The sequence below is a fragment of the Protopterus annectens genome, chromosome 2.part0 (assembly GCF_019279795.1).
Source record: "Protopterus annectens isolate FY-2018-M chromosome 2.part0, PAN1.0, whole genome shotgun sequence".
Taxonomy (NCBI): Eukaryota; Metazoa; Chordata; order Ceratodontiformes; family Protopteridae; genus Protopterus; species Protopterus annectens.
The window spans coordinates 1,615,008,088-1,615,026,363 of record NC_056728.1 but is presented as its reverse complement, the minus strand read 5'-3'; the positions used below and the strand labels follow the sequence as shown (position 1 = coordinate 1,615,026,363).

General features: G+C 40.2%; 1 protein-coding gene across 1 annotated transcript in view; it reads right to left on the bottom strand.

Annotated features, from left to right (window-relative positions):
- The window catches only part of RB1CC1 (RB1 inducible coiled-coil 1), a gene marked incomplete in the record, with an annotated part of 2,392,675 nt that overhangs the window by 187,090 nt on the left and 2,187,309 nt on the right, over positions 1–18,276 (bottom strand). Inside the window, 1 exon segment of the mRNA XM_044061705.1 lies at positions 10,118–10,165. Within this exon segment, the coding sequence (XP_043917640.1) occupies positions 10,118–10,165 (48 nt within the window).

Sequence of the window (18,276 nt, the reverse complement as noted above, 5' to 3'; positions counted from 1 at the left end):
CTCTATATAGTGGGGTAAAATAAGTCACATTGTTTAAGTTAAATTAGGCCACTCAAGGTGGATTTGTGAAATGTGTTGAGTAAAAGTGGCACTTACCAAATGATGGCTGTAAAAATGGAAAACCGTGCTGAAAATGGGAGCTTAAAGAAAGAAATGGTTACTATGCTGGACAAAGAAGTGCAATCTCAAATGATGCGGAAACAGATAATTTTGTTGAGTTAACTCAGTTTTAAAGAAATGATGAATGCATTTTTAGAGCCAGTTCAAAAGACAGGTCATCTGGCAGTTAGCACAGAGGACTAAAGCTATGATTTAAAAAGCTGCTTCCTGTATGCCAAGGTTTGATTCCCTCAGCCTTTACTTTCCTGCTGTCGGACACTGAACAAGTCACTCAGTGTTCTGTGGCATTTTGCTGCTCTCTTGGCAGTATTTATGTGACAATTAGTAAGTAAAGTTGAAGATAAATGAGATTAAGTTCATGATGGCTGATCAATGGGCAATCCTCCAAGTCCAAACTGAGTGAAAACATATTGCTGAGCACCACTTTCAGTAATACAATACACTTTTTTTTTTTGTATATACTAATGCCAAGGCTGCAAAACAGTGGAGCAAAGGGCATTGTTAATCCTCACTGAAAGTGGTGTTCAGGGATTTGGGTTGCCCCAGTAGGACTCAAGAGAAGTGTCCTTTGAGCATATGTCAGGTTCCCGTGAGATTCTGCATGAACAACAAGTCACTATGACACCACTTAACAGGTGGCAAAGTTTAAGACAAACTGACATAGATAGTTGAACAGACTGCATTGTACATTATTTGGTTTCTATGAAGGTTAAAGCTCACACGAAATATATGTGACTAGCTTGAGTAGTAGAAATAAAGGAAGGAATGCATCTGTTGGACACGTAATAGGTGGCACAGTAGACAGGCTTCAGAAAGACTATCAGACAATGAGAAAGTGACTTGTCTGCCATTGACCTCAAATGACAGGAAATAAGGGAAACTGTTATTTTGGTACAGTCTGTGACTTGGTATGAAACAGATTTTGTTGCAGGCAGTGGACTACTATGCAATGTCAAAATGTGGAAGTGGATCACAAGAGGCCATACTCCAACACTGACTGTAGTTTTTTAAAGCTATTACGGATGATACGTCAAGATGAAAACTAATGGTCTGCTACAGTGAAGGCATTTTTGAGTTGTAGAATGTTAACATTCACAAATGCAGAGGAGAAAATGCTTAAGTTAAGGGAAACGCCTATCCATTTGGTTTATGGGACAATGGAGATGGATATATAAACACATCTGAGCTAGAACACTCTGTAATATCAGTAAAAATGGAAAATGAGTGGAAGGAACAATAGGAATGGAATGGAATGGAAGAGGAAGACTATATGAACTGCTGCAAAGGCAAGACGATTTGAGAGGATGAACATTTCCACTTAGATACATAGAATATAAATATAACATGTCTGAGGGCTGGATATGTTTATGTGCTATTCAATATTGTAAGAGGATAGACCCTTTTGGATGAGTATGTTAAATATGGCTGCCATCTGTTTTCTGGAAATATCCAACTGAGAAAATATAAAGTATGCCATGTATGAAGCACATCTAGAGACTTTCTAATTTCAACCTCAGAGGATATGAAAGATAGGCTAACACTATGGATGGGCTGAAAATGTAAAACCTATGATTGAGAATACAGAATAATAGGAAGGAGGTGATTTCCTCTATTTTTTTTTTTTTACATAATTCAGAAATCTGCATTAAATGAATCTAGATTACAACAGCCCTTCCAGTAAATGTTATGATGATTATTTTCTTTCACAATTTGAGGGTAAAACTATGTGCTGCCAGTGATTACAAGTCATAAGTTTATTTTTATGATAACATGTTGTACATCTTGATTAAATATTTTCCTTTTTTTTTTTTTTTTTAAAGTACAGCATTATTTGTCAAAACATTCTCTTGACAAGTGATAGAGCTTTGACTTTATCTTATTACACATGTATAGAATAGGATATTTTATAATACTGGCTAACTGGTACAATTTAGGTAGAAATCTTCTATTTGGACTGCTGCTGAAAAGGGAGTCCCCTGAGCCTACACTCTCCTGGTATACAAAATAAAAATTAAAAAATACATATATATATAAATAGAACATTACTATGTATTACATATAAAGGATAATTTGTGCAGTAAAGATGCAAATTTGAATTACAAGTAAAGGTAGCCTGAAGTTATAAAATGTGTCAATGAATTCACAGAGAAAAGTATACACCATATTTCACAACTTTATACTTCAATAATAGATAGTTTTTATTACTTCAAAGGTGAATGTTAATTATGAAGAATGTGGGCTATGCTATTTTTATGCTGTGTTGTGCTTCACTATAATACTAAGTGCAACAAACTTTAGTTCAAGGAAATCGGAAACCAGTAACTTGCAATATCAGAATTAAAGTTACAGTGAAGGTTGTTACTGACAAGACTATGACTGTGTTGATAAGATGACATCCCCGTTGGGATTACCTGATTTAAATGGACACCTTAGAGATATGCAGTTAAAGCTCATATACATAAGACAAGGTTATAAAACAAAGAAGAAAGGGATGATGATGAAAAAATGGTAAGAAGTTTGAGAAATAAGGAGACAGTAGGATTTTAGATGCAGACCTTTAAGAACAACAACAACCAGAGCGAATATTATATTCCTAAAGTTGCATACAGTATTCTAAGAATTAAGCCAACAGGTGAACGAAGAAAGACAATTTTGCCAATAGGGATGACTGCAAGCAGGAGTACGCTTTTACTGGAGAAAACTGGCAAATGAACAGAGATACTGTGAGCAAATAACTAAAAAAGGAAAAGTAACAGAGAGGAATGAGGCCAAGCAGAAGTTTGGACTGCATGTTTGAGACTGCCTTCCCCTACCAGGGACTGATATCAGAGTATAGTCAAAGAGAAAGGGATAGGGGTGTGCTAAGTGAAAGAACAACTGTGGTAGTTTTTAGAAGAGTCTAGAACAGAAGCTGCTGTTAAAATGGAGATAATTAGCAGGGCATATAAACTGTTGCATGATAACTAAAAGAATCAATAAGAGGAGGTTAGAAATTTTTTTTTTGAAAAGAGACTGGAAAGGCAATTTACAAAAATACAATGGGAGGATATCTGTATGGCTCCCAGGTATGCAAATACACCCAGAAGGTTTAGGATGCTTGCTTGGAAGTGTTTGCATATGTATTTTTATACACCAAGCAGAGTTCAGAGAATTTTTTTCTAAGGTAGGTAGCAAATGATGGATGTGTAATGGAAAAGACAGATGCAGCTAGGAAAAAAGTTTTTTGGGAGTGTAAAAAGCTGTCAGATTTTAAAAACTCCCTGCAGAATACTTTGTAAAAAATGTTGGGGAGCAACTGGCTGTAACTAAGGAAATTATTCTTTTCTGCCTCAAAACAAGACCTGAACTGCCTGCAAACTGTGAGATTTTACCAAGTCTGACACTACTGGCTACTAAAATTGCAATTACTAGAAAATGGAAATCAAAATCTAAACCAACTGCAATAGCAGAGGTCAGAGCAATGAATAAGACGGCCTTCCCTGCCAAGAACCTCAAGTCAGCCTAATGAGTTGGTTCAAATAAGCAAGTATTATTTTTTGTAAAGTAAATTTAAGATCACGAGGACGAGCCACTGTTTTTCTGGGAGGCATCTTATGCAGAACCCCATTCAAAAGCATTTTAACACAAGACTGCACTGAAAAAGGGGGAGCCATGGCCAAACATGCTGAAATGGCTGACAAATGAACCTTGATTATGGAGCAAGCCAAGTCACAGGATAGTAATTCACACAAATACTGTAGAACAAGAGAAACACTAGCCCTGAGTGGGTGCTGGTTCTTTTCTTGGTACCAACTATAAAACCTTTTAATTTTGCTAATATATGATCTTCTAACAGCCGTCTTTTTTGCTACCATCAGTACCTGCTGCACGTCCTCTGTAAATAAGTGCTTATCATCCAGTCAACTGCAGTTGCTTGCAGTTGCGATGTTGCAAACACCCCTGATCTTGTGCAAGCAAATGCTGTCTGTGAAGAATCTTACAGTAACTACCCCTGCTCATTTCCAAATGAAGGGAGAACCACTGTTACCTGGACCACAAAGGAGTCACTACAATGATATTTGGGGAGCCCTTTGGAATTTTCAAAAGTACCTTGGAAATCAATGGAACGGGTGGAAAGCATACAGAAATATTATGTCCAAGGAAAAGAAAAAGGCATCTGTCTTCCATGCCTTCCTGCATGGAGTCCTGGAACAGAATCTTGCCAGTTGACTGTTTAGAGACAAGGCAAAAAGATCTACTGGAGGTGCTCACCAGATATGGATTAAATCTCGGAAGACCCCGATTCAGTTTCCATTTGTGAAGGTGTTAACTGGTCCTGCTCAGCTAGTCTGCCACACAATTTTGCTCTGACAGGATACAAGATGCCTGGAGAGTGAATGCTATATCCCATGCTAACATGACTAGTCTGGAAAGGAGTTAAGATATGTTCACCTTGCCCGTTTATGTACCCCATCCACAGTGGAGTTGTCTGTAAATACTTGAAGAGATCCCAAGGACCAAAGATGATTCACAGAACTGAGAGAATTTATAAGAGTTAGCATCTCTTTTATGTTAATGTGTTTGGGTCTGTCTTTTCTGTTCCAAACAGCGTGCACTTTTATGCCCACAGACACTGCTCACAAAGCAAAGTCTGAGGTGTCTGTTGTGACTGACTATGCTGGAGCAAAAGGGGAGAATGGGAGACCTGCATTTTGAGAAATTTGTCGTCTTCACCACATAATAACCCTTTTTACAAATCCTAAAACTGGAATTTGAAAAGTCAATAGGTGCTGATGTTGACACCATAGAGATTTCAGATCCCATTGTTATCTTTCTCATGTGGAGTCTTGCAAGTGGTACCACAAGAATCATAGATACCATGAAACCCAGAATGCTGAGAAAGAAATCAGAGTGGAAAATCCAGCAACAGAGCTACACACAGACCTAGTTTTTTTTTCCTGTGGAAGAAAAGCTATTTGTATTGAAGTGTTCAGCAGGCACCCCAGAAACACAATACTGTGAAAAGAGGTCAGGAAATACTTCAGAATGTACTCTTGGAAGCCCAGCCTTTATTAGGGAGCTCTTACCGAACAGAGATTCCTGACACTTTTGAATAAGACCCTGCAAAGATAAGCATGTCTTCTAAATAAGGAAAAATGTGGATACCCTGCAGTCTGCAGTGGGTTATTAAAGAAGCTAGACACATTGTGAACACTCTTGAAGCAGCAAAAAACTGATAATGTGATCCACACAAACAACTTTAAGAAATACCTGAAATCTTAATGAATAGGAATGTGATGATATGCTTCTATTTGATCTAAGGTCAATAAACAACACAAATGATGAAAAAGGGGCAATAAGTTTTAAAGTGCCAGTGTTTTGAACTTGGGCTCTATCACAAAATGGTTCAGGAAGGAAAGGTCAAGAGCTGGTTTCAAAGAATACTTTTTCTATGGCATCAGAAACATTATTTTATAAAATCTTTCTCCTAAAAGACAGGAGGAAGTTTGTATTACTCCCGAGACAGCATGTGTTGTAAGACAGGAGGAAAGAGAAGAGTTTGGTTTGGTGGGCGAGGATGAATCCCCTGGGGAGGAGGAAGTGCCTACCACTGCCATCAGTAGTCCTGATGGAGCACATTCAAAATCCATCTGTCTGAAATAATCTGTTGGTAGAGCCAGAAATGGAGAATCAGACTTCTTTGGAGGATTAAGGGACTGCTAGGGGGCAACATCCCTCAGAGTCATTCTGATTTACTGGATTGTCGTCTGTTTTTGGAGGGGGGCTGTTTTCTCTTTGGATCCTCCATGTCATTGCTTATGAACATAGTGTGATGTCTTGGTAAGATCATATCACAAAGTAGTCTCCCTTTAAATAAAGGTAAAACCAATAACCCCCACCTAACCCCAAAAAAGAACTTCTCTAAGGTAAATGATCACTATTAAGGGATGGCAAAGCTAGTTTCCAAGCTGCCCCAAATCCAGAAAACACAGAAACCTACACAGAGGGGTATACAAAAACCCTGTACAACCATATAAACAACCGATAGAAATGGCAGTATCAGACTGAAATAAACCCAAGTCAAACTGCAAAAATCCTGTCAAGAAGTAGGAGGCAATATGCACAACACAGCAAAAAGTCCCTTAGTCTAAACAAATGAATCCGTGATCTAGTCAAGTCTCTGAAAGCAGAATTTGAGGTAAATATAGCCTCCAAAGTGAAGGATAACCTTAAGGCATTTTGGGCAACACCCAACAATGTGCAGAATAAGTTGTAGATGGCATCACCTATACTGAGTTGAAAGATTTAGTAAATCTGCTGGCCGACAAATTCAGCTCAAATTTCACCTCCCTGTCACCTTCAGTTCTCCCCCAAAAAATATTCTCCTCCACTACACTGCCAATTATAACCAAAGAACAGGATGCCACTGCACTCTCTAAAGCTAAAAACATGACATGAATGGGGCCTGACGATATACCAGGTTGCCTCTTAAAACAACTTAAAATCAGGACTTATCAGGGCCATTAGGATATCTGTTTAACCACAGCTTCCGGAGTGACTTTGTCCCAATACAGGGGAGGACAGCAACAGTCATCCCTCTGCATAAAGGGACCATCTACTGACCGGGGAAATTACAGATCTACAAGTTTGACTAGTCTTGTAAGTAACGCCATGGAAAGAATAATCACAGACCTGATGTATAATGACAAACACTGGACCTTACCCAGATCAGCTTTGCCAACTGAATCTGGTGGATTTCTTAGAGAAAGTCACTAAGGCCATGGAAGAGGGTAAAACAGTAAATACTGGCTAACTTGACCTGGCCAAGGCATATGACAATTCCCCACTCATGTATTATAAATAAACTCTCAAAACTGGGCATAAATCCCTGGGTCACCATATGGACAGCCAATTGGCTTATGGACAAGACACATGTAGTTAAACTGAGTTAATTCAGATCCAGCAAGAGGCCAGTTACTAGTGGTGTGCCAAAAGGCCCAGTGCTGGGACCACTCCTATTCAGAATATACTTCTCTGAACGAAAGGTTAATGTGGAAGGCATCTGGATGACAAAGTTCGCCAATGACTGTAACCTGGAGACAATCAATGAATCCCCCAGTGCTGTACATACCCTTCAGGAGGGTCCAGATTAAATAAATGATTGGTGCCAGAACCATGGCCTAAAACTAAATGCGAAAAAATGCATCATCATTCTGTTTGGGACGTCAAATACCCTTGCAAATTACATCATCAATAGCACACCTGTAAGAGTAGACTAAGAGGTGCGAGATCTAGGTAAGCAGACAGTAGCCTGAACTTTGACCGCTACATGTCCACAGTGGTAAGAAAGCCCTTTAATGTGGCACAACTTATAAGTAAAGGAATGGCATCCAGAGCCAAGGAAATTAAAATCTTGCTGTACTCAGCCCTCATTAGACCAATAATCGAGTACAATGCGCCATTTAACATGTACTTGACTAGGCACTTACAGCAGCTGCAGCAACCTCAGAGGTTCCTCACAAAGAAAATACAGGATGTTAAACAACATGAACTATATGGATAGACTAAAACCTTATACATTTACTCTATCTCCTACCGACTATTAAAGGGTGATTTATGCCTAAGCTACAAGGCACTTCCAAATCCAGCACTGATGGAGCTGCTACACATTTATAAGTCAAACAGCATGAGGATCACCTGTTCTAGGGATCTAAACTTAGCAACCCAAACACAACATGCTGAAGAGACAGACAGGCATCTAACAGACTGCTCCTTCTTTGGAGCAGGCTTCCTATTTACATTAAGCAGATCCCTTCCATGGGCCTCTTCAAATGCAATTCGAATCAATGGATGGGAATTGCAAATTCACACTTGAGGTAGTGCCTATGGATAGGGCAATCTGTAAGATACTCAACACACAGGCACAAATCCATGCCACCTTCTTTCCCCGGGGCCATATATTGGTTAAAATAGGGTTATATTGGCTAGGCTTGTAAGGACCTTTAAGTTGTTAGCCTAGTAATCTCCTACAAACTTATGAAGATTTATCAGCATTTTGCTGAGACTGTTTATTTTGCTTTTTACTAAAGTTAGATGAGTGAGAGAAGAATCACTTGGAAAACTTAAAGAAGGAGAGCTGAAAAATCTGAAAGAATTCCTGAATCAGCTTTGCTCTGCCATCACACTTTTTGATGACTTCTGCAGCAGAAGGTCCAAAAACTAGATCCTTATCCAAATGAAAATAGAAAATTGTATTCTTTACATCCTCTGGGAAGTTCTGAGAATGCAGCCAGGCAAATCTCAAAACAGTTCCAGTGGCTGCAGCCCTTGAAGTGGCATCCAGTGTCACAGGCACATTTCAAGCAATGAGTAGTGATTTGGAAAACAGAAAAAACCAATTACTCAATGCAGACTTCTTCTCACAGGAAGAAAATGAAAGCAAAAAAAGACATTATGTACTTACCATAACGTTCTATGTTTGTTGTCCATCTCACCATTCATTCTTACTGGATGGGTTCAATCCGATCCTCAGGTCCGACTTGGCCGAATATACTAGCTCGAAGTCTCTAACTTGGCTCATGGCAGGAAGGTATCCCATCATGCAGTGGTGTAATTTCCCAGATCTTGTTTGCTGCCAACTATAAATAATCTGTGAAAACTACCAATGATACAGCAGATATAATTGTATCTCAAGGGCTTAGAACTCCACCCGCCAACCTCTCTAAGTTCAATCAACTTCTCAGATCTCAGTTTGCTGACACCTGGCTCTGTACTTGCTCATTCCCTGGTTGATAACTAGCTCACATCAATAGCTGGCCCACATCACTGGCGCTCTCAATTAATCTCATTGATCCACTCTCATCTAATACTCCTGTCCACTACTGTGTAGCCTCATCACTCTCCCCATCTCCTTCAATACTTCTCTCTTACTTCCACAATTTATCCATTACCCACTGTATGCATACCCATATTAAATTTCATACGTATAGGTATACTAACTACTTTGAAGTGCATTGTATATTGCAATTTTTCCAAACTCTCAACTAATGTACCGTGTAAATAGGGTGTGTTTTGCTAAACTGTAAATGATGTGTGCTGGTTAATTTGTATTTAGAACTTTGCACTAAACTACCCAGTAAATAAGGTGCATTTTTACTAAACTGTAAACGTGTGCTGTTAAGTTGCATTTGGAGCTTTTCTCCCCAGGCTTCCACTGAAAATGGACTATATATCCAGTTGGACCCTCCCGGTAAACAAACGTAAAATAAATAAATAAAATACTATATAAATAAAGTAACTTTTTCTGAGGAAAAAAACCCAGTAAAAAACGCTTTAAACACTTATCCAGCCCCAAAAATTAAAATAACAGTTTCTCCACACAAAAAAAGTTTTAGCCAACTTTTAACAACTTTTTCCCACAATAATAATAATAATAATAAAAAAAGATAATCCTGTTTAAAAGTGTATAAAGGTCACGTGGAAGTCAACAAAAACACTTTTTCCTTGCTTAAAAGTAAGTTTTCTGTGATAAAAAGTAAAGTGGAAGATTTTTTTCCCCCCTGAAGGGACCTTTTCTGTTATCTGCCGAGCAATGGAAAAATGTTAACCAACTGTCAGTCCTTGAAAACACACACTGGAGAGCCCTCTTTGGTGGCAGAAAAGCTCTAAAGGGCTCAGCACCCAAATATGACTTTAACAGCTCAGCTAAGCTCAAGTTGTATTGACAGTTTCAGTTCATGGAAAGTGCCCTGAAGCTTTGGAAGTAGGCCAGATGTTGTACCCTTAGCACAATATAACCCATACAGCTTCAGACTACTAAGCATAATGATGAACATCTGTAAAACAAGGCAGGAGGAGGTAATACTATGCTATGGGATGAAACCAATCTATAAGATGTCACCTATTAGCTTAGAAATCTAAAAGTGGAGGGGGTGCACATTTTGACAGATTTGTCTGCAATTGCATTAAAAACTGTCTAAATGTTGCCAGGTTTAACTAAAAAATAAGCAAAACTTACCAGTCTTTGATTTAACCTCTTATTTTCTTCTTCTTTCATCTGTAATGTCTGTAACAGAAAATTTCACATTACTATGAAATTCATTTTTCCTTACATTAATAATTCATTAAATGTAATATGCATACGTAGCATGAATCATAATGCATAAAATAAACTAGTAATTGAAAGCTTCCATAAGAAACATCAGACACTTGAGTACCACAGTGTCAGGCAGCCTTAGACAAGATCTTTTACAAATGGTGAAACATTTTTACCACAAAAACAAAATAAGATACTTGCCATTTAAAAGTGTACAAGTCACATGACAGTCAACAAATTATGTTTTGCACCTTCTCATGCAATGCTTGCATTCATATTCTTCAAGTGCGTGTGCACACTGTCCTTGTGGTAAGGCTAAAGGGTGTACACCCATACACAATCCACAGTTCTTACCCAAAACTAAACAAAAAACTGCTCTTACAAGAAAAACACATCAACTTTTATCTGTTCTTATACCAAATTAGATATATGAAAACATTGGTTAATTATTTAAACTGTATTTCATTTTTGTATTGACTATAAAATTACACTTTTTAAAATGCTTTGTTATACTTTGGAACTTTTTTTCTCAGGGCCTCCACTGAAAATGGGCAACCCAGTCGGACTGTCCCAGTAATCCAAATGTCAGTAAATAAAGTTTGCATAAAATTAAAAACAAAGTGCTCATTTAGAAGGTCCTAATGTCATCATGACAGCAGTTAATGTTAATGTTTCACACAACAGGATTGAGAGATGGGATAAGGCACCCAGAGAAGAGGACACGTTATAAGATCACAAGACTTACGTTTCAAGTTCTCAAGAGTCAATCAATAGTCACATCTCTTTTACAGATCAATTTTAGAGGTCAATTACAATGCATGGAATCCATGGACAGAATCTCATACAATGCTTTAAAACAACCACAGTTACTGCAGTCAGCAACAAGGGCAGAAACTTAGTGGTAAATTCCCTGAAGGACAAACCTCCTAAATAATACTGTATTTCCAAGAGTGGAGGTGCAAGCTATAAGGCTTGATGAAGGTATCCATTGATGACCAGCTGTATGCCATGGAAACATTCCTAAAATATATTTCACAGACAGCTACTTCCAAGGTAGACTGCTGTGCCACTACACTGGTAAAGGGTTGATTAACTTTCTGGTGATTATAGGTTCATAGGTTCATACTAGGCTATCTGCCCAAGGGCATTTATAAGCCTAGCCCAGAGTTTTGTGGCTTTCGCCACCCCTTTAGTTTGAAGGATACTATGCCCATTATTTTGCTGTGCCTCTGTCAAGCAGTGACACTGAGATAATCCCTGGGGTATATCTGCGATCTCCCATCCATTGGTCAAGATTTCTCTTGAACAAAGCCAGCGAGGCGCTCTGCCTCACATGTACCGGGATTTTGTTCCACAGCATAGGGAGTCTTTGGGTGATGAATCTGTCCCTCCAACACGTCCTATTAATAACCGTGTCAAGGTTTAAGTCTCCCGCCCTTGTAGTTCTGAGGGATCTAGATTTTTTGAGGTGAAGCATGTTCATCAATTCCGGGTTGGACATGGCCTTGTATGTCAGGCACAGGTCACCTCTGAGCAGACGGTAAGCGACTGAATAGAGCTGGAGTTCCTTCAGCCGGGCAGCATAAGACATGTTTTTGAGACCCTTTATCCTTTTGGTGAGGAACTTTTGGGGCCTTTCCAGTTGCTGCAGGTGTCGTGTCAGATACATTCCGAATGGTGCATTGTACTCAATCATTGGTCTGATGAGTGATGAATACAGGGGGACGATGACCTCCCTTGATCTAGATGTGAATCCATTCATGATCAGGTGGGCAATGTAGAAGGTCTTCCTAACTACTTTGGCAACGTGAGTGTCAAACGAAAGGTTACTGTCAACCTGGGTCCCCAGATCCCTGATAACCTCTTCTGTGCTTAGTGGATTGCCGCCTATATGGTAGCTAGGGGTAACCTTGTTTTTCCCGAAGGGTATGACTATGCATTTTTTGGCGTTTAACTTCAGGCCATGGCTCTGGCACCAGTTATCCATTTCTATAAGACCCTTCTGAAGGATATCTGTGTCAGATGTGTTCTCAACTATGGCGCCCAGTTTGCAGTCATCTGCAAATTTTGACAGCCATAACCCTCCTGTGTTTGCTTGTACTTCTGAAAAGTAGATGCCGAACAAGAGTGGGCCCAGGACTGAGCCCTGTGGGACACCACTTGTGACAGGCTTTGAGTCTGACATGGCGCCAGCAACTCTGACCCTGTGGGTTCTGTCACTTAGCCAGTTTGCAACCCATCTTGTGACGTATGGGTTTACATTTAAGCTGATGAGTTTTTCAGTGATACCTGAGTGGGGTATTGTGTCGAAAGCCTTTGCCAGGTCGAGGTAGGCTGTGTGGACTGCCTTGCCCTCATCAATGGCCTTGGTAACTGTTTCGAAAAAGTCAACCAAGTTTAAAAGGCATGATCTGCCTTTGACAAAGCCAAATTGGGTTGGATCCAAAGTCTGCAAGTCCCCTATGTCTTTATTTATGAGTTCCATTATGATCCTTTCCATAGCTTTGCAGATCAGGCTTGTCAAGCTGATGGGACGGTAATTTCCAGGGTCGGTGGAGGCACTGCCTTTGTGAAGTGGGACCACAGTTGCCGTACGCCACTCCTTGGGTACGTATCCTGAGGTGAGGCTAAGATTAAACAGCTGCCCTAACTGCGGGTTTAATTCCTCACTGAGTTCGTGGAGCACACAACCGGGGACACCATCTGGTCCCATGGATGCTGTGTTTTTTGCCTTGGAGAGAGCAGTTCTCACCTGAGCGTTAGAGATGTTTGGGGGGCTACAATCCTCTGGTATAAATATCTCCATGTCCAAATATCCATGAGAAATCCACAGTCACAGGCACTTTAGTTCATAGACTACAAGAGGTAGTTTTGCCCTGTAGTGCTTATCAACCTTTAGGGGAGGGGGGAAAGAAGTTTGCACTGAACCTGTCAGCCAGAATGTTGGCAATGTCTGTAGGTTCAGTAATTTTTACATCATTTTGAACTAATTCTGAGCATATCTGGGAGTTTCCTCCCAGGTTTCTAACATAGCTAAAGAAGGCCTTATGATTGTCTTTTGAGTCCTTAGCGACTTTTCTCTCAAAATTTGCCTTGGATGATTTTATGAGAGATCTTAGTTTTTTACTTATAATGATCAAAGGTGTCTTCCCTTTTAAGGATTTTGCTCTATCTTGTAGTAGCTTCCTCCTTTTGTTGTAGAGCTTGTTTATGGCTGGGGTCCACCAGACTGGACGCTTGCCTTTGGTACAAAGAGTCTTTGTTTTGTTTGGGATTGCCTGATCCATGCAGTCCTGTAGGTGCTGGTAGAAGGCATTTGTAAGTGATTCAGCGGCTTGAGTAATGGTTTCCGCAGGCTCAGGGGCCTTAAAAGAAACCACACTAGTCTTTAGAAGTGTGAAGTCGGCTTTTGAGAAGTTCTTCACTGTAGTCTTTTTTATCTCAGGTGGGGGTGGGATGTGGACTTCCAGTGAGATTAGTTTATGGTCTGATCTCACCAGTGAGGGGTATACTTCCGGTGTTGAACATTGTGATCCCATGTTCGTGATGATGAGATCTAGTATGTTATCTCCTCTTGTGGGGATGGTGACTAGTTGTTCCATGGCATTTGAGTTTATGAACTCTAGGAACCTTTGGGCTGGAGTGTTGGGGCTTGAGTAGTAATCCCAGTCTATATTCGGATAGTTGAAGTCACCTAGTATGATGGTGTTTGGAGATACATTTATCCCCTCCAGTATCTTCAGGAAGGCTGTGTGAGGTTCCTGAGATTGAGAGGGTGGTCTGTAACATGCTACAAACTGCAGAGCAGTCTTGCCTATGGTTAATTGCACCTGGATGGTCTCCGATGCATCGTGCATTGCCACCAACCTTGAGGTGTGGGTGTCCTTGATGAATATAGACACCCCCCCTCCTTTCGTGGTGTTGTCTGGATTTTGGGGCCGGAACGCATGATATGAGGTAAAACCTGATAGTGCCGGGGTGCTCTCGGGAGCCTTGAACCAGGTTTCAGTCACAGTACAGACATCGATGTTCTCCATACTGAGAAGGGCCTCGAGTGCGTGCATCTTGAGGTTGAGACTTCTGGCATTGAGCAGCATTACCCTTAGTTTTTTTTCCTTTTTGTGTTCTAGGGTGGTAGGTTTAGAATTTGAGCCTTGCCTAAAAAAGGCACTATGGGGGTGGCAAGAGCCTTTGCCAATATCCGGAAGCCCAGGGATGACAGGTGCAAGCCATCCCTTGCGAAGCAGCGTGGCTTGTCCAGCATGTCATCCCAGGCAGACAGACATTGGATCCCCTTTGAATGACACCAAAGTTTAAGCCAATTATTAAAGCTGATCATCTTGTCTCTGTATTGTGGCATCATTCTTGGTGAAGGAAGGATACTGCTCAAGGTCAGGGTCATACCTGCCTGGGCTACATAATCAGAGAGCTCCTCTATGTCTCTTTTCATGTAGTCCAAGGAGGTACGTCTCAGGTCGTTCACACCAGCGTGGACAATGACAGAGTCATACTTGTACCTGCTGTTGAGAGACCTGAGTGCTTGCGTTATGTGGTGGATTCTAGCGCCCGACAGGCAGCTTACTGTGACCTTCTCCTTACTCAATCTGATGAGCGGGATGTCAGTTGCCAGTCCTATGTTGAGAGAGCTCAGCCTCCAGTTTGGCTATATAGTTGCATCTCTCGCATGTATTTGTGTTTTGTGGGAGAAGGAGAGGGTTGTCTGTGTACATGAGACAATTGTAACATTGCCTCAATATTCCCAGATTCACCAGCTGAGCAGGAGAAGACACTATCAACTGATCCCTTGACATGCTAGAAGGAATAGACAAAAACTTTAAAAAGACTCCGGGGGTTGTGGGTGATCGAAAAGGGGTTTTAAACTGGTGGGGTACTATGTATAATAAAAGTGCTGTATCAAAGTAAAAAAATACTTTAGGAGCAAGTGCTAGGCTTTAGTCTACTTAAGAATCAAGTAGAACTGAACTTTTTTGATATAGAATACGCTGGTTTGATCAGCAGTACAGTTCAAGGAAGGCTGTTTTAAGGGAAAATTTGAAGAGTGGACTTTAGGTAGCCCGAATAGTTTAACCTTGATTAACCGCCGCTGCTACTGTGTGCTCCTGTGGCAGCTCCGCGCTAAAGCGTGCTTTATAGCAGGGGGCTGGAAAAGACCCAAAATGGCCAATAAACTACAAGTTACTGCCTTAAACCACTCCTCTGAGGGCAACAGGCAGCCCAGTACTCCCCACTCTCACTGGTGAGTAAAGAAACTTCCCCCTGACCAAACAAGGAAAATGGAGAAACACAGGAACCAAGACAAAGCCCAGGGATCAGCAAAATCTGATCACTGGAACAAACTATTAGGAAAGTATGGAAAACAAGAGTACTTCTCTTTTCAAGTTTTTTTTCAGATAGGCAGAAAATACAATAAATGCTGTGTTTTTCGACTAATTGCTATCAAAAGCTAGTACACTTGAGTGTAATAGCCTGTTGTTTAACTTTTAAGCAAAACTTAAACAAGGAAGTGCAACAAACAATTCAAGCTATTAAAAACAGTAAAAACAGGCAATAACTGAATAAAACAGGCAGAAACAGTCGTCGAAAGGCTCAACAAGTCGAAAATGCAGAAAAAAATACTTAGAATCTGGAAAGTTTGTCTTTTCTGGTCTCTGCTGCTCTAGGAACTCTGCTGGATACCACGAGGAGCTGTGCTGAGTTCTCTTTACAGTTCAGCTGTTAAAACTATCAGAACAGACATTGTCTTTAGACTTTTGATTTTTTTTTTTTTGACTTTGCAGAGGCAGAATGATTAAGGGATGTGAATATCCAGAGTATGAACATGTCCTTATCTTCTGCTTCCAAGAATAAGACCAGAAGAAAGAAACACTAGATGAAGGACAGCTGAAGGACCATCTTAGAAAAGAAAGAGAGGCTTGTCTGATAATAGCTTTGGAAATATAAGCAGGCCTGGCTTTAATAATCCCAAACAGATTATGAAGAAAACAGCACCATCTAGGAAAAAACTTAAGTATGTAAAGCCAGATTATTTAAAGGTGGAGTGTGACAGTATATTGATCCTGAAAAGTCAGGTCCCAAGGTGAAGGGTTCAGCAAGAAATGGACTATCTTGAATGACGTGTTTAATCAGTTTAAGCTGGCACAGAATCTTGACATTCACTAGCTCATGACACAGTAAGATGAACAGAAGCACATCTGGGTAGCAGAAAAACTGATGCTGAAGTCAAAGAGATATAGCAGACTAGTCAGGCAATCTCCGATATCCTCAGACAGAGACAAAATGAGATTTGTCTGAAGCAAGGTGGATAATCTTTCATACAAGTTTCTGCAGACAGCCCTAGTTGAGGACTTCCTGGCAACTTCAAGATCTCCCTGAAAAAAAAAAAAACATCACTTGAAGTGGAAACACCATCTTGCCAAAGTGACAGGGCCCACACTGCCTGGGAATGTCTCAGGAGTGAAAATATTTGAATGGTCTGGAAGACCGATTCTTCTAAAAATCAAAGGGCGATGATAAGTTTTAGCTTTTCCACCAGTGACATAAGCAGCAGGAAATGGACTGCAAGAATGCTTAATGTCCTAATGAACACAGTAGAATATGGTACAACTACATTCATCCAGATGACAAGCAGCTTCATTTCTGGAGTGCTCCACTATCCTGAAAAAGGTGAAACTAGTAAGATGGAGACTTGAGTTGTGATTTAAGACCTTCATTGCAACAGTACCTCCATGGAATGCGGACCACCAAAAAAATAAGCCTCAGATAGTGGCCCTCCACCAAACATGAAGCCTGCTTTGCAAGTACCACAATACTGCCTAATTTTCTGAACTTACAAAGAGAGGCTGAGGCTTCAGAAATGTCTTTAAACCCTGTAAAACAGAAACACTCAAGCTCAATGTGAATGACATGGAAATGCTTCTCTAATAGGCTGCATTATTCATGGAGCAAGACGGCTGAAATGGGCTCACCATCCCTCCAGAGATGCAGCCGACATAAGTGACTACATTAAAAATAAGGCAGAAAGTGAACATTCATTTCAAAGCTGAGGACTGGAATGAAAGCCAGCATCCTAGGAGAAAAAATAGCAGGGGTCTAAAAAAGGGAGAGATCGAAGCAAAGTGATGACTCTGCAGTCACTGGTGATGAACTGTTCACTACAGACACTATCTCTGCAAGTGGGCCAGTAAAATATGAACACTGTTGTTGCAATCGGTTCCAGAAAGCACAGTAAGATAGGCCTGGACCCAAGTATCTGACAACATAACAGGAGGCAAAACTTCCTGACCTACTACATTTGATTTCTTAATATATGGTTTCTACTCATACATTGTTTTCTTGCCTTCTGGTCATTTTACTGCAGTGCTCTTACACTACAAAACTGTTTTTGTTTTTCTTGTTTTTTTTTTCAAAAGTTCTACGTTAGGGACAGAATCATAGGAAGTTACTAGGCTATTGGCCCTGAAGCCCTTACAAGCCTAGCCAAGAATTTAGCCCATGTTCCAACAAGTCAGAAAGCAAATATTTATGCTACATTCTTTGACTGCAAAGGATTTTAACGATTCAAAATGTGGGTGAAGCTGAGAAATAGCATTTTATTCAATATAAGAAGAAACCAAACCTTAATTCTGAAAGCTGCCAGGTAAAACTGCTTTGTGACTATTTTGTATGCATCTCTACCTCACCTGCCCTACATTTTAAAATCACTGACTCCTGAGATGCCTTCTTATGTAAATCTGACTTTAGAAGCCCCTCACATTCTCACTTCATGTTTTCATATTATTACTGTAAACTAAAACATCATATTGGGAAGGCTCTGCCCCTAGCCCAATTAAAGTTCAGATACCATCCCCTTCACATCTACCTAACCACTAGTCAAGCACTTCAGAATTTAAAAGATTAACGTCATTTTCATCTTAGTTTTTAAATATCTACCAAATAAACATTTTAAAGGCTCATGCCACACCCACAAGGAGTTAAACATACACACTCAAAAGAGCTATACTGGAGGGAATGAGTTTTTTTTTTTTGCAAATCTTAAAGGGCACTGTTTTTCCTAAAAGAAA